The sequence below is a fragment of the Leptopilina heterotoma genome, unplaced genomic scaffold, assembly GCF_015476425.1.
Source record: "Leptopilina heterotoma isolate Lh14 unplaced genomic scaffold, ASM1547642v1 Lhet_166, whole genome shotgun sequence".
NCBI classification, from domain to species: Eukaryota; Metazoa; Arthropoda; class Insecta; order Hymenoptera; family Figitidae; genus Leptopilina; species Leptopilina heterotoma.
Genome location: NW_025110882.1, coordinates 777,266 through 798,636, shown reverse-complemented (window position 1 = coordinate 798,636; position 21,371 = coordinate 777,266). Strand labels below are relative to the sequence as shown.

The 21,371-nt window shown below is 28.2% G+C and overlaps 4 protein-coding genes across 9 annotated transcripts; 3 read left to right on the top strand and 1 right to left on the bottom strand.

Moving 5' to 3' along the window:
• The first annotated feature begins 59 nt into the window (after window positions 1-59).
• On the top strand, window positions 60-1,293 carry LOC122499101 (respirasome Complex Assembly Factor 1). Its single transcript, XM_043607185.1, has 4 exons — window positions 60-265; window positions 377-480; window positions 743-872; window positions 976-1,293. The coding sequence occupies exons 1-4, from the start codon at window positions 176-178 to the stop codon at window positions 1,015-1,017; spliced, it is 366 nt and encodes a 121-aa protein (XP_043463120.1). The 5' UTR covers window positions 60-175; the 3' UTR covers window positions 1,018-1,293.
• Window positions 975-5,190, bottom strand: LOC122499100 (EKC/KEOPS complex subunit TP53RK). Of its 3 annotated transcripts, none has more exons than XM_043607184.1 (4): window positions 5,121-5,190; window positions 2,069-2,279; window positions 1,731-1,997; window positions 975-1,610 (listed from the first exon to the last, which is right to left on the bottom strand). In XM_043607184.1, exons 2-4 carry the CDS (start codon window positions 2,265-2,267, stop codon window positions 1,360-1,362), a joined length of 717 nt encoding a protein of 238 aa, XP_043463119.1. In that variant the 5' UTR covers window positions 2,268-2,279; window positions 5,121-5,190; the 3' UTR covers window positions 975-1,359. The 3 variants fall into 3 exon arrangements, with proteins under 3 accessions (XP_043463119.1, XP_043463117.1, XP_043463118.1); XM_043607182.1 differs by having other exon boundaries at window positions 4,903-5,171; XM_043607183.1 differs by lacking the exon at window positions 5,121-5,190 and adding an exon at window positions 4,424-4,550.
• Window positions 2,605-4,545, top strand: LOC122499099. The gene is made up of 2 exons (XM_043607181.1): window positions 2,605-3,080; window positions 3,884-4,545. Exons 1-2 carry the CDS (start codon window positions 2,930-2,932, stop codon window positions 4,543-4,545), a joined length of 813 nt encoding a protein of 270 aa, XP_043463116.1. The 5' UTR covers window positions 2,605-2,929.
• A 252-nt stretch (window positions 5,191-5,442) lies between the features above and the next one.
• Window positions 5,443-20,661, top strand: LOC122499098 (rab11 family-interacting protein 4A). 4 transcript variants are annotated; one of them, XM_043607179.1, is made up of 9 exons: window positions 5,443-5,764; window positions 9,512-9,996; window positions 12,672-12,740; window positions 12,852-12,890; window positions 12,970-13,087; window positions 18,020-18,184; window positions 18,585-18,954; window positions 19,128-19,321; window positions 19,485-20,661. In XM_043607179.1, exons 2-9 carry the CDS (start codon window positions 9,575-9,577, stop codon window positions 19,605-19,607), a joined length of 1,500 nt encoding a protein of 499 aa, XP_043463114.1. In that variant the 5' UTR covers window positions 5,443-5,764; window positions 9,512-9,574; the 3' UTR covers window positions 19,608-20,661. The 4 variants fall into 4 exon arrangements, with proteins under 4 accessions (XP_043463114.1, XP_043463112.1, XP_043463113.1 ...); XM_043607177.1 differs by having other exon boundaries at window positions 5,443-5,780; XM_043607178.1 differs by lacking the exon at window positions 5,443-5,764 and adding an exon at window positions 6,168-6,500.
• The last annotated feature ends 710 nt before the right edge of the window (window positions 20,662-21,371 follow it).

Genomic DNA, 21,371 nt, shown 5'->3' with positions numbered 1-21,371 from the left:
TTTGAATTCTATTTAATTTCCCGCTAAAATATAAAGCGCCATCTCAATCCAATTTTTGGAAATTACTTTTTCTCAGGCACTCAGGTGACAAAGTGACAGCTCACAATAATTAATTGTGACTCACAATTTTTAGATTTAGAAAAACTAGTTTTTATTAATTAAAATACAGTTAAATATGTCTCGATCTAAATCAGACAAAGTTGGAAGTGACAGCAGCAGTGTTTGGCTACGTGCATTTACTGCCAATGCCGAGTGGCCAGATAAAGTAAACATAACCTTAATTTTATTTAAAACAACATCATTCGTCTCTTATTTTCTGATTATTATTTTATCTCTATTAATTATATCATACTTATTAATTCAATTTTCGTTTTAGGAAGAATTTCTAGATGTTATATACTGGTCTCGTCAGGTTATTGGAATAATTGTTGGTATTGCTTGGGGCCTTATAGCTCTTAAAGGATTTTTGGGCCTTTTATTGTAAGTCTTGTATTCATCTTGCATTATTTCTTAAAATTATTCAATTATACCATATTGTATTCTTAATTGTTTATTGTTATTATATTAGTATTTTCTTCCTCTATTTTAAAAAATGTTATTTGTATTTATTAGCTTTTAGAAATAACTATCAGGTGTCTTGTATTCAAATATGAATTAAAATAATTAAAAATAGTTTTATTAGATAATAAAAATTTTGATTTTATTCATTTTATTGTTAATTGTTTAAATTTCTTTGTTTCAGATTCGTTTTGATAAATACGGGTTTAACATATTTATACTTTAGTTGTTACCAACAAGTTGATGAGGAGGAATTTGGTGGTGCATGGGAGTTGACGAAAGAAGGATTTATGACTTCGTTTGCAGATTTTTTGGTAAGTATTTAAATCATTTAAATACCTATTTGAAAATTATAGAAAACTAATTAACTAATTCTTTTTCAAGTATAGTTATTGAAAGTTTATTCTTTGCTCGCAGGTAACTTGGATAATTTTTTATTCGGGCCTACATTTTGATTAAAGAAATTATATCAACGTAAATGAGATTCAATTAATCCTAAAAAAATAGGAAACAAGTTGTGAAAGGAGGAAAGTGATGGATGTATGTATGTTGTCATATAGAAACCTTTTATAAAGGCTGCAGACTGATAACTCATACTTAACGTCCTTCATTTTAATTAGTTCATTAATAATTGACTTATTGAATCATAAGTTACTTATACATTCATTGAGAGTGGATACCTCGAACTTTCATTAAAATGTAATTAAATTAAAATAAATATATTTATAAATAACAGGTATAATTGTAGAAATTTTTAATTTTTATTATGTAAAATAATTTAATTACATTTTATATAAAAACTTAGCCAATCATTACTCGTCTCCTGCCACGCGATCGCACTTCTTTTAGTTTGTTTAGTACTTGTTTTCCTCTTTCTTCTTGCTTTTTCTCTACGTAATTTTCCAAATATCCTTCGAGAATAGTAAAAATCAAATCCTTCAGTTTTGAATGTGCACTTTTTAATGACCTCTCGAGCACGTATAAATCGACCGCAGAATCTTCCACGGAACAATTTACGTGGGCCAGACCAAAGTCTATTAGAATTACTTGGTCTGAAAGAAATTTATTCTTAGTAAAAGTATTTTTCCTTTTTGTAAGTAGAAGTGAAATTCGAAATTGGAAATTAAATTCAGTTAAGAGAATTTAACAAAATTAAGAGTAGAATAGAATACCTTTTTTAACGTCTCTTGATTCGTTCGTAACGTCTCTTAGTAAAATATTAGATGTCGTTAAATCTCCATGAAAAATATTCTCACTGTGCAATTTTCCAACTAAATTGCCTAAAACTTTGGCAATCGACCTTGCAACTTGCCAAAATGATTCGTCTTCCGAAATATTTTCGTCTATAAATTTTTTTACAGTCATTGTATTATTTAAGTATTCCATATAAATATTTCTGCGATGTAGATCAACGTGATATAGCGCAGGTGTTAGCACTCCTAGAAACAAATTTTTATTAATTAAAATAATTAAAATGATATTTGGTAAATAACTTTATTTATTTTTTTACCTGCTGCTGTTGCTCGAGACAATGCTCGAGCCTCGCTTTTAATTTGATGATTTACTAAACTTTTATCTAAAATTTCGTGTCTGTATTTCTTGACAAATCTGTGCTTTATTAAGACCGGTCTATTCAAATATGTGCCTTTGTAAAGTCTCGCCTCCGCACCCTGGGCAATTAATTCGTAATTTTCGAAAGCTTCCGTCATTTTTTCCTCTTTCTGCAACAGAAAAACCGTTTCAAAATTCAAAAAACAAAACAAAAAAGGAATAAAAGAATAAAAAAATCGATTTAAGAATAAAATATTTTTTTCAATTCTTCCGCTATTTAATAAATTATTTTTTCAATTTTCGGAAGACGTGTGTAAGAAAATTATTTAATAGTTTTTTTAATAAATTATTTATAAAATAAGTTTGTATTATTTTTTGCGCTGCAAGATTTTTAAAATATAAACTAGAGAGTTGGTTGAGAGAAAGAAATTTTATCGGGGGATAAAATACTGTAAAGGTGCAAGCTGGCAAGAAAATTGAGATTGTGGCTTACGCGAAGGGGGCAAGGAGAGAACAGTCGCAGGTGGTGGTTCGAGAACAATTGTTATAGGGGGTATATGACGTACACATATATATGTATACATATGAACGAAAATGTCGCTAGCGCTAGCAAGGCGAGGGCGAAATGCTCAGCGAATCGATCGTTACTCGAAAGCGTCCTGCGCGCTAATCGCTCTACTGACGCTAGTATTCGCCCATATTTTACTTGCCTTCAGTTTACCATAGTCAACAACGTAGAAGACTTTTCCAAGCACGTTTTAGAAGAAATTTTTTTTTCTTTCGTTTTCACAAGAAGAAGAGGCAAAAAAAGTTGAAAATAATGAAGGACGAGGTGAAAATGGATGCGAATCGCTTAATAGCGGAAGTTTACAAAAGACCGGCTCTTTGGAACCAGAGACACATCTCTTATCACAATCGAGAAGTGACCAATAGAGTTTGGCTGGAAATTGCAACGATCTTCAAACTTCCAAGTGCGTTTAAATTTTTATTTAATTTCTATTTCTTTCTGTACTTTATTTCTGTATTTTACTTCTTTTTTTCTGGACTTTACTTTTTTATTTCTATAATACTTAACTAAAAAATATTTCAATATCAATAATGTGTTTATAAACAGTTGTCATTTTAAAAGATCTGGTCGGAAATAATACGTTTTTAACAGCTAAAGTATAAATATTATCGATTCGTTTGACACGTTCTGTTAGAAATAAAACACTGAGCACGTGATTCTACATGTATTTGCAACTCTACTTTGATTTCGATTTTTTAAAACTTTAAGAAGACTTCCCTTTCCTAAAATTAAATTAAAATGAGTTTTATTATTTATGAAAATAATTGAATCTCTGTAAAAAATTTGATTATTTATGAAAATAATTGAATATTGCGAAGATGTTTATAAAAAATTTGCAAATAATTTAATTCCTGTAAAATTTTTATTATTTTATGAAAATAATAAAATGTTAGCGTAGAATTTTATTAAAAATTATTTTAAATAATTGAATTCTTTTGGAAAATTTTATGAAAATAGTAGATATTAAAAAAGTATTGAATTGAGGAAAATTTTTGAAAATAATTGAAATTTTGCCAAGAATTTTATTAAAATTTTTGCAAATAATTGAATTTTGGAGAAGAATTTTATTGTTTCTAAAGATAATTGAAATTTTAAAGAGTAACGTACTTTCAACAACCGACAGAGAATCCTTTCCCATCTATTCCCAAATATTTTGAATTTTTCAACAATTCAAACAAAAAAATCACCATAACTCTTTATTTTCAGAACCAGTTTTGAAAGCAAAATGGAAAGGTCTTCGAGACACTTTTCGAGCCGAATTGAAAAAAGAATTGGTCTATCAAAAAAGCAATTATCATCGAAATCGTCCCGTTTGGATTCATTTCAAGAGCCTTCAGTTTCTAAAGGAACAAATGGTACCCCGACCACCAATTTGGGAACGTAATTGCTCTCGTAATTCGGACAATGATCATTCGAATGAAATGGACACTGATCAGAATGGAAGTTCCACTAATAAAGTGTCGAATGTTGATGAGAATTCAACTCTTGATCTTGTCAATGGTGACACACAAATAAATCTCGATGGCATTCATCAAGTTGAAGTGAAACAAGAACCAGAGGAACAATTTCAAAGTCTTGAATTTCATAATGTCTCGGAGAATCTTGCTGATAATGAGATGATGCTACAAAATCTATCGCCTGAACAAGTTCTTATGGCCGATGCAGATTCAATGAACGGCCTCAATGTCGATCCTCTCGAAGGAAATCGTTGCGATGATAATTATTTCTTTTTAATGAGCCTATTACCTCACATAAGAACTTTGCCGGCCGAGCGAAGAATGCTTCTCAGGATGCAAATGCAAGAACTGGTTTACAAGGAAGTTTACAAAAAGAGTAGTAGTAGCAGTGAAAGAGAATCTACCCCTTGAATAATCTGAAATTTAAACGATTTTCACTAAGATATCCTTTTATGCTGAAAAATTACTGTGATTTTCTAATTATGAAAGACAAAATAATTTAAGTTTAATTTATTAATTTTTCTATTTCTCGTGCCATAATTATAAAGTCATTCTAAGTCTACTTGAGATTAGATACTTTACTCAATTAATACTTATTAGTTCTTCTTCTTCTTATTACTTTCTTAGTTATTTGATTGCAAAATTAAATAAGTGATGAGGTTAGGTTTTAGTTTTTTGCTCTTATTGCAAAAGATTCAACAAAGTTGTCACTGAAAGTACATTAAACATTAAATTATAATAGAGACTTTTTGGTTTTAGTACAGTTACCTTATTATCGAAATCTTAATTTCAGAATTTAAAAATTAAGAAACTTGTGAGATATGAAAAGTGGAACCACACTGGGAAAATATTAATTTTGTATTCCTATCAATGTTATGGGAAACGAGTTTGTTCTGATAGAAATAAAATATAATATTTATGAAACATTATTACTTCCTGCGTAATTTATTAATATTAATTTAATTTCACTTATTATTATTACTAACTTTTTCTGTTTTTCTATGAGAAATAGTTTGTTTACACAGTTCACACTGAAGTTAGTTACTTAGTTTTGCACTAATTTGACGCATGCGCAAGTGCGCAACTAATTTTTTTATTTTTCACCTTTTCACGTTCTATTTAAAAATAATATACCTAAAATTTTTTCGGAATAAATTATAAACAAATTAAAAATAAAATAAGAAATTATTGCCCATATTTAGCTTTTTTCAACATAAAGATTTACTTTTCGTTGATATTATTAAATAACCCGGGTACGAATCGACCAATGAGATTTTGAGCTAACCTAACCTTACCTGCATTTGCAGACAAGTTCAGAACGTCGGCAACTAAAATGCAGTTCAATGCATTTTTACGAGAAAATTGTGTCAAGAAAGAAATTAAAAATAAAGAGCTAAAATAACACAAAGTTGAGAAAGTTCATAAGTAAACAAGTACATTTATTGGTCTATTCAATCATTATGCAGTTAAATTTTGCTTACTTTGAGAAAACTTGTTAAATGCGGATAAGGAAGAAGGTGAACCCTGTTAGGTTAGGTTCTTGATTTACCTGTCGCATTCAAAACGTTCAAAACATTCAAGTCAATTCAAGTGAAGACTTTCTAAGGACGAAGGTGGGAGCAAAAGTTATGTACGTTTAAAAACAGGTAACGTAATAGTAAATAATAAAAAAAATAGACTTAAAGTTTGACTTTCTCGTACTTGCATATCGCCTTGCACATTATGCATTTATAAAACTAAGAACTAACACATATGCTTTGATCAAGTATTTTTACACCGTTATGAATATAGAAAAATTAGATTTCAGACGTTTACCTGTAAATACGCTTTTTTTTTATTTTTTTAAGTGCTTTTGTTTGAAATTTCATCGAAATTGTAAAGAATTGTTTTGGGGATGTGGATGTTTTTTTCTTGAGGGGATTAAAATTTTTGTTATTGTCCTAGTCCTGTAAAAGCCCTCCTTCACCTTAAACGAGCATGCGTACCTGGTACCGTTTTCATTTGCTTTCGCTGGTTAGACCTCAGTTCACTGCTCACCCTGCTCACTCTTGGCATTCTTGACATTTGCTTTAGTTCCGCTATGCAGTGTTCAGTGTCGTGTTCGTGCTAAAACCCTATGGCAATGGATAAAACTAATTCGAAATTCTAATACCATTGACCGTTAGTCTCTTTCGTGTACCTGTTCGTTCCCCCTAACAGGTGTCTTAGAAACATTCCAATAGTGCATCGAATGCAGTCACGATCCTAAAATGTTTGACTAGTGTGTGTTTTACTGGAATTTTTCTCGCTAGAAATTAAATAAAAATTAGTGTATTTTGAGTGTGGAATTTTATCAGAGTATTTGGATTGATAATTATAGTTGATAGGTGAGTTGATTGTGATTAATTTTATTTACACGTGCGTCAGTTAATGCAGCCGAAAAGTTTAAGGATATTTAATATTTGATGCTAGTTGTAACTTTTTTTTACTTCACTTTTTTGTTTACTATATGTATGCCTTTTATTTATTTATATTACTTTACCTTTTGTACTTTTATTTATTTATATTTATTTACATTACTTTTTATACTTTTTTTTATTTATCTACGTTTTTTACTTTATGTATTTTATTTATTTTACTATTATTTTACAATTATTTTAAAGAAACCGCGGCGTTTGTAGGTCAGAGGAAAAATTACTTTTTGAGGACATACGTGCGTCAGCGTAGATATTATTTGTCTCGTTTTGTCAAATCCTGTAGGTCAGGTGTGTAATTACATAAAAAAAATTAGAACACAATGGCATGATGGACACGCTTCTTGGACTGTAAACCTTTATGATAAGTATTTAGTCCTCGCGAGGAAAAGACTTAGAAACAGTCTGTAAAGACAAACGATTTTAAGAACAAATTTCAAGTCCACATATTTAGAAATTTCTTTTTCTGAATTTATTCCGAAAAATTTTGAAAAAGAATATATTTACTAAAATTCGATGAAATTTACAAAAAAAATATGAAGTCGGAAAAATAGAATAAATTCTTCAAATATAATCAGAATTATAAAAATAATCCGAGAATGTAAAAAGCGATGATATATTTAGATAGATTTGAAAAGTAAAAAAAATTGAGAGCATCTCTAAAATTAAAAATAAACCGAATTCGAAATTCGAATCTCGGGGGAAAAAGGCAAGAAAGATAAACATTGAAAAGAAAACGATGTAGGAACTTATATTTGTCAAATATAAACGAATTTTTGTATGCAGCTGTTAACTTTTTAAAATCTTGTTTTTCAGATTAAAGATCGTGTCAAAAACTCAAAATTCCAAAAATTCGGAGTAAAATATTTTTTTTGAAAGAATTCCTCAACCTATTTTCTTAAAGAATATATCGAAAGCAACAGAGGTGTGACGCTTGTGATGAGAATTTTTCCCGTTAGTCAATGAAATCAAAGTGCCGTGTGTGTGAAGGTATTCTTTGTCTATCTGGTGTGAAAAAAGACACTCCATTCTTCCTGAGATTCATCTGTTTAAAAGGATTTCATACACTACACATTCGACTTTCGTTTTTTACGTCTGGAAAAGAAGCCACGGTCTTCTTGTCGATACAAAAAAAATTTCTGCACAATTTTCAATTTCCGGTCTCTTTAAAAATTCGAACATAAGACTAAGTTACTTACTACGTTCACAAAATATAGTTTATTTTTTATTTAAAAATATATTTATTTTGAAAATAGTAAATTTTTTATTAGAAAATATATTTATTTTGAAAATAGTACATTAATTTACAAATGGAAAAATTAATTTTATTATAACTTTGTTTTTTGTGAATTTACGTGTCGAAATTGTTTTTCAAATAATTTTTCAAAATAAAGATTAAAATAAAGATTTTAAGTATAAAGATCTTTTATGGGTCAATATCTTTTTCATTGAAAAATCAGTGTCTTTGGCAATTGTTTATATATTTAAGTGAATGTACTATGACTTTTTAAACATAGAATCATATGAAGGCCATTGATAGAAGGTTGATTTTGAATGAAAGTGAAATATAATGCTCAAAGGATTCAAATGAGACATGATTTAATGACTTATTGTAATCAGAGAAGCCTTGTGCAACATTTCTATAGTCAATTTGAAAAATAATATTAATCTCTTTTTAGCCCTTTTTCCTTCATCGATCGCTATGGCTTCTTTTCCTTAACTCTATATTGCACTCAAGTTTTGAACTTGGCATTTGTTCCGTTCAAGACATATTTTTTACTCGGTGACAAGAAAATAAACTTTTATTTGTTTTTACAATTTTTTTACGAAAAAAAATTAATTACAAATAAATGACAATATTCCTAAAATATTTTATTCGAAAAATAGCAATGTTTATAAATTAATCCGAAAGTAGAAGAAATTAATTTTTCATAATTATAAAATTCTTCGATATTTTTAATACTTTCGTTAAATTTGTATTTTTCTACAAAAGGCAAATATGAATCTCAGGAAGAATTTAGTAAACTAAAATTATAATTTTGAAACTAAAATTTTAATTTTGGTAATTAAAATTTGTAATTTGAATTTTTCATTACAGTAAATTAATTTTTGAAAATCTTTATACAGAAAAAATATTGTTCAATTGAACGTACAAAATTTTGGGGAATTAATGTCTTTTTTATTACTAAATTTCACTTATTTATTTTTAAGTTTTTAAATTTGATCGCTGGAGAGAATTTTCGATTTGTTCTGTTTTTGCATTTGTGCAATTATTCAATAATAAAATCAATTTTCAAGTAGAAATTTCACGTCTCAAGTAAATAACTTTATGACCCATTGGGTCATAAAGTTATTTACTTGAGACATGAAATTTCGGAGAAAATTTGACTGTTTTCATTATTCTGTTTTACTTGTAATTTTTTACTCGTAAATTATAATCGAAAATGTCAACGATTTCGATTATAATTTTCGAGTAAAAAAAATGAGTACAAAATCGGTAAAAAGAAGGATGTGATTTTGATTTTCGAGTGGGTGTTTCGTAGAGGAAAAAAATTATTTTTTTCGCCAAAGAATATTTTCGCAACACCCAGTATGCATTGAAATCTGTACCCGGCACGCAACACCTCTGCATAAAGAAGAGAGACGGCAGTTCTCTCTCACCTACTCGGAGAGATCTCGGAGTCTCACTCCGAGAGAGAGAGACTCACAGTCAGCCTCCTGACATTTCTCAGGTATGACTCATTGTCGGTTCGTTCGCGTTCGTGCATTACCTCTGCCGTGTGCCAGTTTGATTCTCGTTCTCCATTAGCTTTTCAGTTTCACTCGCGACTCCATCTAGTCTAGTCTCTGGTGCATTAAAGCATTTTAAATCTACGTACACATTCATATGTATTGAATTGCTTTTTCTTTTTTTTCTATTCAAGATCAACTCTCACGATTGTCGACAGACTGCAAAGTCGACTGATTGAGCTGGCGGAAAGAGAAGGATGGTGAGCTCCCGTTCACCAGGCGTAAGTGTCACCTGTAATAACAACTCGACAGTCGACGTAGCTAATAAGAACGACCTGGCAGTTAACAATACCAATAACACCGCCACTGGAGAGGAATCTGAATTTAATCCGAGGAATGACAATGAACGGATTTTGAATAACGAGCGAACACGATGGAACAGCGAAAGTGGTCCACCTTCATTTTCAATGTCCATCGATTTGAATCATCACGATTCGGGATCATTTTCGGCCAGTCCTGATCCAAATAATGCTTCTTCGTGTGAAGTCAAGGTCACTAGAAATCACGAGGAGGAAGAACGTTACGAGGCCTTTGGCTCTGTTGAAGGTGATTGCGACGAGGAGGAATCTCCTGGTGGTAGCAGCTCAGCACCGTCGCCTACGGGCCCCGCTTCTTTGAGGTGAGTCACTGCCGACGAAGAAGCAGCGAAAATCGAAAATTCAAACTCAGGGAAACGTTCACCAGGGTCATTTTTAAGTTAGCAATGAGAGAATTTTTTTCTATTACCAGAAAAAAAATTCTGTTTTGTCGTCGACAAAAACAAGAGGCAAATAATTTTCGATTAAAGGAATTCAATTTCATTCTAAACTAATTTTCAATCCAATCGAGACGAGGAAGACAATAGTTACTGGGAAAAAGTTTCCTTTTATTTAAATTCGTTCAATTTAAATCAAATCGACGAATTTAAATAAAAGGAAACTTATAATTTTTACTCAAATTCGCTTTTCAAATTTCAATTTGATACAAATTTTTTTACTCAATATTAAACTGAATTTTCAAACTATTTTTTTTATATTTATAATCGAGCAAAATATTTAAACTTCCAAATAATTTAAAGAATTGTCAATTTTAAAATTTTTTGGATAATAATTTTGTTTGAATAATTTTTTGGATAATAATTTCGATTGAATAATTTTTATTTACAATGGTTTACAAAATATTTCGTTTTAAATTGACCGGAAATTTAATAGAAAAACAATGCTTACATAAAGAAAATGAATTTAAAATTCATTTTATCAAAAACGAGTTTTCAATTTCAAAAAATTGTTAGCGATGCGTTTCCTTTGAAAGTCCAGTTTTTCTAGTCTATTTTCGTGTTATATTGTGGTAATTATTTTTAGATAACAAGCAATATCGGTGGATGATAAATGTGATGACAATAGTGTGCAATTGCAAACGAATAAGATACAATGCAATTGATAACGAATACGCATTAAGCAATTTTCGTTTGTATTTGCATATTTCAAGAAACACATTTCCTTTCGCATTGTGCAAATTTAAGAATTGCTAATTCGTAAGCATCATTGTTTACAAATACAATTTTATATTTCTTACAAATATATTGTGAATATTAATCATTTTATACATTCTTTTTTTTTAATATTTACCAACAATATTTTTTTCTTTTTTTTATTTAAGTCGACTGTTGATTTACTGAAAATATTACAACGAATACGAAAATTGTTGCGTAATATTGCAGTATTTTTAACAATAACTTGCTAATATTTATTAGCGAACAAAGTATTTTTTTTCTTTTGTAATTTTCGATTTTCGTTATTTATTTTGTTTGAAAGACGTAAAAAATTAATTTCAATAAAAAAGCGTGAATTTATTTTTTAATCTGCTGACAGTTAATTTCAATATAGCGTTAATTTATTTATTTAATCTGCTGAAAATTAATTTTAATAATAAATATAAACAAATTAAAAATATTTGAAGTTAATTCGAATTTTTCTTCTTCAGATGATTTGGGAAAACTGGATTAGCGGATATTTTTTGTAGGCGAAAAAACAAAAGAAAAAATTGAATTCAATATGATATTCCGATTATCAGTTCAATGCAGCAGCAATTAGTTTTTTCTCCTCGACTATCTATTTAGCCTCGTTAGAAAATTGAGTACAACTATATAGAAGAGAAAGCAGAGGCTTCCAAGTCACTTTTTCCTTTTTAAAATGCTTCCGATTTATTAAATTTTAATTCCCTGGCGATTACTCTCGATTAGTTGGATAATAATAAAAGGGGCGTATCATTTTTTATCAAACATTCTATATGACGATCGTTTTAATTTACTGCGAATGAAATAAATTTAAAAATACTTTATTTTCATATATACAATATAAAATATACAATATATGAATGTAGTATTTTTAAATTTAAATACGACTGTGATTAAATAAATTACACTCTCTATAGTGTAGTTATTTTTTGACACTATTTGACGTAATGCAACAAGAGGAATTAATTCCTCACATTGTACACATAACTTGCATCACAATTTCATTGGTGTGTATCGTGCAAGGACTTTTTTCGCTTCCTTTAAAGCCCGTGAGAATCACGGTTGTTATAATCGAAAAACATAACAGGAAGACGAGTATAAGGGAATAAATTCAAGCACCTTATTCATTATAATTTCAAAGTTTCATGACTGCCATTGCTTTCTTGCAAAGTCTACAATTACACGTTGCGTTGGTTATGTATTAGAATTGTTTTGAAAAGAACTCGGGGAGTATTTATCAAAAAGGAGAAGAAGAAAAAAAATTTAATGCAAGCACAATGGACTGCTTCTTTTTTTCGTGTCATTGTTCAGATTCTTGAGCCGGAATAAAATGATGACACGATTGTCGAGGTTACCTAATTATTCAATTAATGTCAAAAAAAAAGTATAAATAAAAATTACAGAATCATCAAAATTTAATAATTTTGATGATTCTGCAATTTTTATTTATACTTTTTTGTTAAATTTTCCATCAAAATTGAACAATTTTGATGATTTTGTAATTTTTTTGTATTTGTCTTCCATTTTTTTATTTCGTCGAAATGTCTACACTAAAAAGAATTTTTTTTAATAACTAATTTTAATTAATTTTAAAAATTAATAATGAAATATTAATTACTCAATTTGGAATTGAATTAAAAATATATGGAATTAGTTTATTCGAATTTAAATTAGAAATTCGAAACTATTGAGATAATAAAAATATTAGCCAGAAATATAAATTGTAGATTCGATTTCTAACATTCGGTACAAAAAATATATTCTTTTACTGACTTTCATTTAACTTTTATCTGCTTCAGAAATCCGAAAAGTCCGAACTCAACTATTGGCCGACATTCCTGGCTTAGAACTTCGCTGAGAAGAACTGGGTAAGGAAAATACGTAATTTTTTTATAGCGTTCTTGAAAATAATAAGCGGAAATCCCGTTTTTTGAAAATTTAATCATTGTTTTTAATTCTCTTTATCTTTTTTCTTTCAGAACCAACAGGAAAAGATTAAGCTCTAATGCACTAGCAAGGTATTAAATATTTTATATTTTTTCTAATGCAAAAAAAATAATATAAAATAATAATATAAAAAAAAATTTTACTTTTCAGTCAACTTTATCGAAGTAGTAGTTTCAATAGTTCAGGAAGAGGATCTATCTGTGATACAGGAGAAGAAATGTACAGCGATGTCTCTTTAGAAGACGACGTCCTGGATCTCAGTCACAGAGTGAGTGTTGAAAAAAATTGATTCTTTTTTTTATTTATCAAGAAGAATTTTCCGTTTTCGAAAAAGTGAAAAATTTGGAAAATCGTAGATATTTTTAACCATATTTTGACCGTAAGCAGCATTTAAATAATTCCAAACAAGCTTTAGAATTTAGAAAAGCAATTAAAGAATAAAATAACCGAGGAATGGAATTTAAGTCGAAATAAATTCTAAATCGAGTAAAAATGAGGAAATAAAAGTTTAATTAAATTTAATGTTTGATCAAATTTAATGTAGGTTTAATTAAATTTATTTTAAGTTTAATTAAATTTAATTAAAGTAAAATTTAAATTAAATAGATAAAAGTCAAGTAGATAAAAATTAAAAACGTTTGTAAGAAAAGATTGTAATCGAAAAACTTTCGGTTCGATCGTGACTCGCGAGAAAAAAATGTATTTAGGTATATAGTAATCGTTAAATTATGTAGATCAATTAGAATTCAATTAAAATAAATCGTCATAATTTGTTTACTTATTAACAAACACACAGCTCTGAAAATCGATGGCTGAAAGTGAAAAGCAGACAATTTCAGAGTTGTAAAAAATGACACTTTAGAAATGTAGGCAAATACTTGACATTAAATGTAATCTTCGGCATTATCAGAGAAACCTTTTTCAAAATCAAAACCAGTGGAAATATATTTCAGTATTTTTATTTTTTATTATATTCAATAACAAATAAATGAAAATTCTCTTGTAAAAACAAATTAAAACTACATGAAGTCAGTTCATCGAGAAACTCGTTTATTCCCATTCGTCATATGATAGAAAAATCTTTTTCGGCAACTGATCAGGATTCAACGACAAATTGTAAAAATTATCACTCGTATCCTTCTTATATTCCATGTGAAAATTATTTCCAACCTCCACCGAGGCCTTATCAACATTATTCAAGTAGGTTACTTCGAATTTTTATTTTTAGATTCTATCAAGAAATGACTAATTCAATTATTTATTGATATTATTATAATTGCAGCACCATGCACTTGTCAATCCGATCGTCCTTCTGATTTTAATTCGCACGAAGTACATTCAACCAAAGAAACTTCTTGGCTACCAATTATTCTTTTTACACTTCTAATTATTTCCATAATTATTGCTTACAATTTTCTCCGAAGTTACTTTAGTAATTCCGGAAGGTCGACTCCTTCTTTTTTATCCCATCAGGTATTTTTCCTTTTTTAAATCTCTTCGTCTTAAAGATAAAAAGTTCCCAAAAAATACTTCCGTAGGAAATGATATTATCGAATAAAAAATATAAATTCTAATCTTTAAATCATTAAATTAAAAGAAATAAATTTCTAAAACGTTGAATTATGTACAGAATCCTCATTTGCTTCCAATTGGAGCACCATTGAGAAAAATAGAAAAAAGAGATGTCTCAGAGAATTGCCCGGCGTCAAATGTTTGTTGTACTAATAATAAGGGAATAATTGAGCCAAAATTTGATGAAATTTCTGGCACTTCAACTCCAAAAAAATTTTCATCGCCATCCAATTCAAAAAATACTGTTCAAAAATCAAGAAATTGTAAAAATATCTCTATTGATACGGCCAGCAATAAATCACGTAGATCCGAAGAAACTTTATTGAGGGAAAATCAAAAAAGTTCTGGAACTTTTATGACGGATGATGAGAAATTAGCTTTACGTAAAGTTCCTTAACATATAGATGGGACTTTTTCATCGCAAACTTTATTTTAAAAAAGCAACTTTTAATTACGGGAGTTTTCTCATTAATAATCCGTTCACTTACGGAATTCTCATTCTACTGTCAGTGGCGTCTGTTTTACTTTTTGCGTGAGTTTTACCATTGCTTTAGTTTTGCGTTAATTAACTTCTTTCAAGGTGTAAATAATTATTCGAATTCTTGGAAAATTTGTTTTCCGTCTGCATCTTTTCTTTTTGTTTTCTATTTTTAATATTTATTTATTTGTCGCTTCAATCAAGTGTTTAAATTTATTTTCCAAAGAATTATTATCCAGTTTTTAATTGTTATTGAATCTTTTTCAATTTTTGAATTATTATTGAATTTTTTTTCTATTTTTTAATTATTATTGAATTATTTTTCTATTTTTTAATTATTATTGAATCTTTTTCTATTTTTTAATTCTTATTGAATCTTTTTCTATTTTTGAATTATTATTGAATCTATTTCTCGATTTTTTAATTATTATTAAATATTTTTCTATTTTTCAATTACTATTTATTATATTTTATTAGAAAATATTTAAAATATTCAGAAATTTATGAAATTTAGAGAAAAATGACTAATTTGGAGATTATAACAGTTTTTTATTTTTTTTTTCAACAAGCAGCATTTTGTTTCATAAGCCCATCGACTGTGATTCATTGTATAGCAAATTATTGAAAAAGAACCGCGTGACGAATAAAAGTACGTTTATACTTTTTATTTATCCAAATATTTAATTATTTCGAAATGACATTTTGTGTAAAATATTTTTTCTTCTTTAGTTACTCAAATTTCCTTGAATAAACCGAGTTCGGTAATTGAGCAAAAAACATTGAACAGCAATGAAGGAGTTTCCGTTTTGAGTCTTTTGAACGAAAAAGAAAAAAATGAAAATCTATAAATGATATAAAAAAAAATGTAAGAACAATTATTCAATAAATGTAGTATTTGAATTTGTAACTATTTTCATTTCTTTAAATAAATTCATAAAATTCAATAAATTCAATAAATTAATAATAAATAGTTTGAAATGAAAAAATTTTTCCATGGAAAAAATAATTATTTTTGTAAATTAAAAATCAACTCTGAAAAATAAAATAAGAAATGTTAATTTCTCTCGCTTTTTTATTTTAACGCGATAAATATAGCTTCCGGAAAAATATTGATTGCGAGAAGTGGGAACAATTGATATTTATCTGACGGCCTAGTTCAGAGTGAAACGCGTTGATATTTTTTTGTTAATTAACTGCAGTCTTTTCTTTTTTTTTTTGTTAAGTTATCAAAAAGTCAAAATTCTAAATTACAGTAATTTAATTTTTGCAAATTTTAATTTTAGATATTTTAGAGTAAATTAAATTTGAAACAGTAGGAAAAAATTTAAGTAACAAAAAAAAAACTGAGATTTTATCGAAACAAGAATTATTGGAATTATAGTTTGTAATTAATATTCATTGAAATTTATTCTCGCGATGGCTTGCCCGAAACATGTTTCAGTAAATAATAAAAGTTTTCTCGAATGGAAAGGCTGGGTTTTTCTAACTTTTCTATTAGTTTTATTTGACACCGGATATTGGAGTATAGTGCAGTTGAAAAAATGGCTCGATGGTTAATTTTAATTCGATGGAACGAATCTTTGAGTAAGAAACTTTTTTTCCGATTATATATTTTTTATTTTTATTTTTTTGAATATATTTATTTTAGTAAATTTATTTTAGCATATTATTTTAATTTTTATTTTGTTTCACTTTAGTTTTGTTTTCATTATAATTTTTATTTTAATTTTGTCTACATTTTAATATATTTTTTATTTTATTTAAATATATTTTTTAATAATAGAATAAGCTATCTAAAAATAATTTTGTAGAAAATTTTGCTTTCAATTAGTTAATTCGAAATGAAAAAAAATGTCAACTAAACTAAATGTATTTTCAGATCTTCCCCGACAATGATTCTAATTAGAAAATGATATTAAAAGGAGTTAGGCGAAACAGAGTATGGAGTGCATAAATAGCCCACTACGACTAACAACCCACGACATAATCGAGACTATCCAACAAATATATATTCGAGCAATTTAAGGCGTCGGCCAAGACGAGACGAAAGTGCGCGTTGTTTTCTATTATCTAAACAGAAATTGTTCCCCATTTTTCCAAAGAAAGAGTAATAAAAAAAATATTAGCAAAGATAATAATAAGGTCATTTCAGTGTAAATATAATCCGTGGAAGTTACTATACTAATGGAGTTAGAGTGACGATCGAAATAGTCATTCTGCTGGAAAGAAAAAATACGACACACGCGCTTGCGGCATATGCATAAAATATAACTTTGTAACTCGTAAAATGTCAAGCTAGTAGAATGGAAGCGGACTGTGAAGAAACTGGTGTCGTTGATAATAATAAATCGTGTAAATTCGATAATTTAAATAATTGCAAGACAAATTTTGATATTATTTTTAATAGTGACGTTACAACTTGTGAACCTGGTGCCGGTCTCGAGTACGATCTGTGGGAAGGTCAGTTTCAATTTTTGGAGCACTGTCCTTTACAAGATCATAACTCACGGCACAATTGTCCCAGTGCATCAGACGAACAAGTAAGAAAATATAGGCATCATCGATCGTTGACGCTTATGGTTATTGACCGGCATTATAAAACACGTATATAGGAACCTGAATCTTATAGCTGTATTTTAAATAGAAAAAATAGTTCCACTGGTTTCGATTTCAACTAGAGAATAGGTAAAAATAATTATTTTGTTTTTGAAACAGCACAGCGAGGAAAAAATAAAGACGGAATTATTCGCGAAAGAACAATGGAATTTATATTTACGAGAGAAAAAAAACAATTAAATTTTAATGACAGGAAATATTGTTTCGACTTTTCGATCATTTCGAAATTTTTCAACAATTATTTTAACAAAAATCGTTTTTGTTGGGAAAAAATAAATTTTCTCTTTAGATTTACTTTCTTTGATGGTAAAGAACAGAAATTAATTTGAGAAAAGAAGGTAAAAAGACGTTATTCTAAATTATTTTCTACTTCTAGTAATTTACAATAATCCGTTCTTTCGTGTCTTCACTACTGAAAATTTTCACTATTTTTCACTTTTTCGACAAGGAAAATTCAAATTTGTGTATATTTGTTTTTTAGTTTGTAATTAGAGTGAAATTTTGTCGTCTAATTGTGTTTGTTAATTTTTCTAGGTACAAATGATACAAGAGCAAATGCACGCTTTAGCGGACACACATTCGGTGGGAGAGGAGAGGTACGCCAGGGCGAAGGAGCAAAATGCGACGCTCCAGGCCAGGGTACTTATGTTGGAGGAAGCTGCTAAGGATGCGGAGAGCAGGGCCGACGAAAGACTGCAAGTCCGTATTTCAATGCACTAGAATTTTCTTCTCTTTTTTTTTCTCTTTTGAATTACTTTATTTTAATTTTTCAATTTTCAAAAAGACAAGAAACTATTTTTTCTCTTCGTTTTTTTTTGCTTTTAACTACTTCATTCTAATTCTTAAATTCTATTACCGACGGAAAATTTTTTGAAAAAAATTAAATTGCTAGAGAAATAAATAAAATTTTTAGGGACATTAAATTAAAAAAAAATATCTTTAAAACTTATTGAATCCAATATTTTAAGTTTGTCAAGAAAAAAATAAGTTTCGAATTTGTGAAATTTTGAGAACATTTTATTTCAAAAATTGAAAAATTATTCTTAAAATAATAACAAAATCTGCAGTTTTTATATTATTTTTTCTGTTTTTCGAATAGGCCGAGCAGAGGAGGCATCGAGACTTCGCTTGCCGATTGGAACGGGAGAAGGAGTTGCAACTGGAGAATTGCTCGATAAAATTGCAAGCGATGGAACTTGAGAGCGCCAGTTTAAGAGATGAAGTCTCTCGGTTAAGGGAGCAGTTGGAAAAAGTTCGACAGGAAAAAGGCCAACTAGAAAACTCGTTGGACGATGCAAGGAGAGACGCTGAAGCTGCACAGGAACTTGTACGTCAGGCAGTGAGTCGCTCAAATGAAGCCAAACAAATGCTTGAAGTTGCCAGAGAAGAATTGGCGGCGCACGTTGACGAGCAACAAAAATTAGATGCACTAATGCAGGAAATTTCCCATTTACGAACACGAAATAAAAGTACGTCCTTATTTTTATTCATTTTTAAGAATCTTTTACATTCTCATCACACGAGAAGGTATTTTAATTAGCGGAATTCATTAATTCACAAAAAAAATCCATTTGGAGTATATAAAGTAAAGAATTTAATTTTTAGTTTTCTTTTTATATTTATTAAATTTGTTGACTTGTAGGTTTAGAGGAGTCAAGAGACGAACTTCAAGCGGCGGCGGCATTACAGGCGGGCCGGGAATTATTAATGCTGAATCCTTGTGCGAACAATGTCGATAAAGGATCTAGTCTTGCTGCTGAATTATTAGCAGGAATGAATCAAGATCAGACTGACGGCAGTAAACCGAGGGAGCCAGAACCACGCACACTAGCTGAAGTGAGATGAATTCTTTCTTTAAGAATAAAAATCATTTTATCAACAGTTTTTTTTAATAACTTACTAGAACTTAGAATTTTATAAACAATTTTTCCCTTTTAATACGATTAATTATCTAATTTTTTAAATCTATTTTTTATCTAATTAAAATTGTTTTTCACAGTGGAAGCAGGCCCTAAAGGAACAGCAGGAAGTGAGCTCTCAATTGAGATCCTACATTGACGGAATTCTTTTGAATATAGTTGAAAATTATCCTCAACTTTTAGAAGTAAAGCAACTTAATTAAAGAAAAATGCAATTTTTCCAATTATAGATAAAAAGGATATATATTATGTCGTTAATGGTAAAATAGAATTAATTGTACAAATAGGTAGTTTATAATGATAGCTTTCGAGTGATAAACAGGGTGACTCTCAAAATAATATACGGATTGAAATGATTCAACGAATTTTCTGTTATAATTAATTTCACTTTGAGATGATCTAAGTATTTTTATTGCTACTCTAGAATTCTCAAACATTGTTGATGTAGATTTTCGAACGTATATTTTCCAATTTGCGAGATGTTCTCGCTTTGATTTTTATTTTTAGAAATTTTTACATTTTACTTGATAATGATTTTTTGTTTTCTTTAAATGTAAACAAAAAAACATTATCTTTATTATCGTTTAGCCTCTGCGAATTTCTAATTGATTTCGGAGTAATTTAAATTAAAATGATTAAAATTAAAAAAGGACTGCCCATCCTTTTAAACTAAGAAGTGCTTCTTAGATTTTTATTAAGATAAACGCTCCTACAATATTAAATTTTTGTATAATCACTGCCAGTATCAATGACTCACCGATTAATGGGCATTACTTAGTATCAAAAACGGCAGTGGGCGTTTCATGAATTTTCTATATTAACATTATAAATAATACCAACGAGTTTTGTGTGATAATGTTTCTTACAAATTCTTTTTTAATATTGGGCATATTTTAAAAAAAGTCTTTTATATAATTAATAGTAGAGAAAAATAATAAATTTTCTTACAGTTTGTCAATTGCATCGAAATAATAATAATAATGTGTGACTTTGTTCTTTTGTTTCCTTTATCGTTTGCTCGCACTAATTTTAAATTAGGTGAGAGAAGGAAAAATGTTACCAGTTAGAATATTGCAAAAAAAAAGAAAAAAAAATAGGAAGAAATTATTCAACTGGAGCAAAATCTGTGATGGGACGAATGATACTTAGAAAATACAAGTGACTAGTATTTTTATTCTTGCGATTTTTCAGCATTCTGGGTCTTTGTATTATGAAACATTATTGTTGATTAAACGATTATATTTTGATATAAGGGAATCTTTTTCTTAAGCACCATTTTATTATTAATAATAATTATTATTATAAGTTTTTAAATTATTGTTTTATTTTAATTTATTTTAATTATGAATTAATACTATTATTATAATAATAATTATATACAATAGTATTTAATTAAATTAACTTTTAATTATAATTTATAATAAATCATATTTATTTAATATTATAATATTTAGAAAATACAATTTATAGAATTGTTACAATAATTTTATTATTATTTTTTTCTTCTTTATATTTTTTTAATTATGAAGGAATGAATTTTTATTATAATTATAAATAATAATATTTAATTTAACTAAATTGAATTCTAATTTATAACAAATTATATTTGCTTATAGTATTTATTTATTTATAAAATTTATTTTACAGATATTTATGATAAAAATAAATTATAATTAATTTAAATATTACTTATGGAACTTTTTTTTATCTATTTTTATTATTTATTTTATTTATTATATATTAATTTACAATTATTGTTCTAAATAATTTATTTAGCAGAATACAATTATTATTTATTTTGTTTATTTTTTAACAATTATTTTCAAAAAATATTAATTTGAATAATTTAAATAAGTATAAAGCCCGATACACAGACCTAAAGTCTTGCACAACTGACCAATCACGTTTATTCAGGATTTGATAATTTTTGAATTTAACGCGAGACTTCCGGTGCATCGCCATTTTGT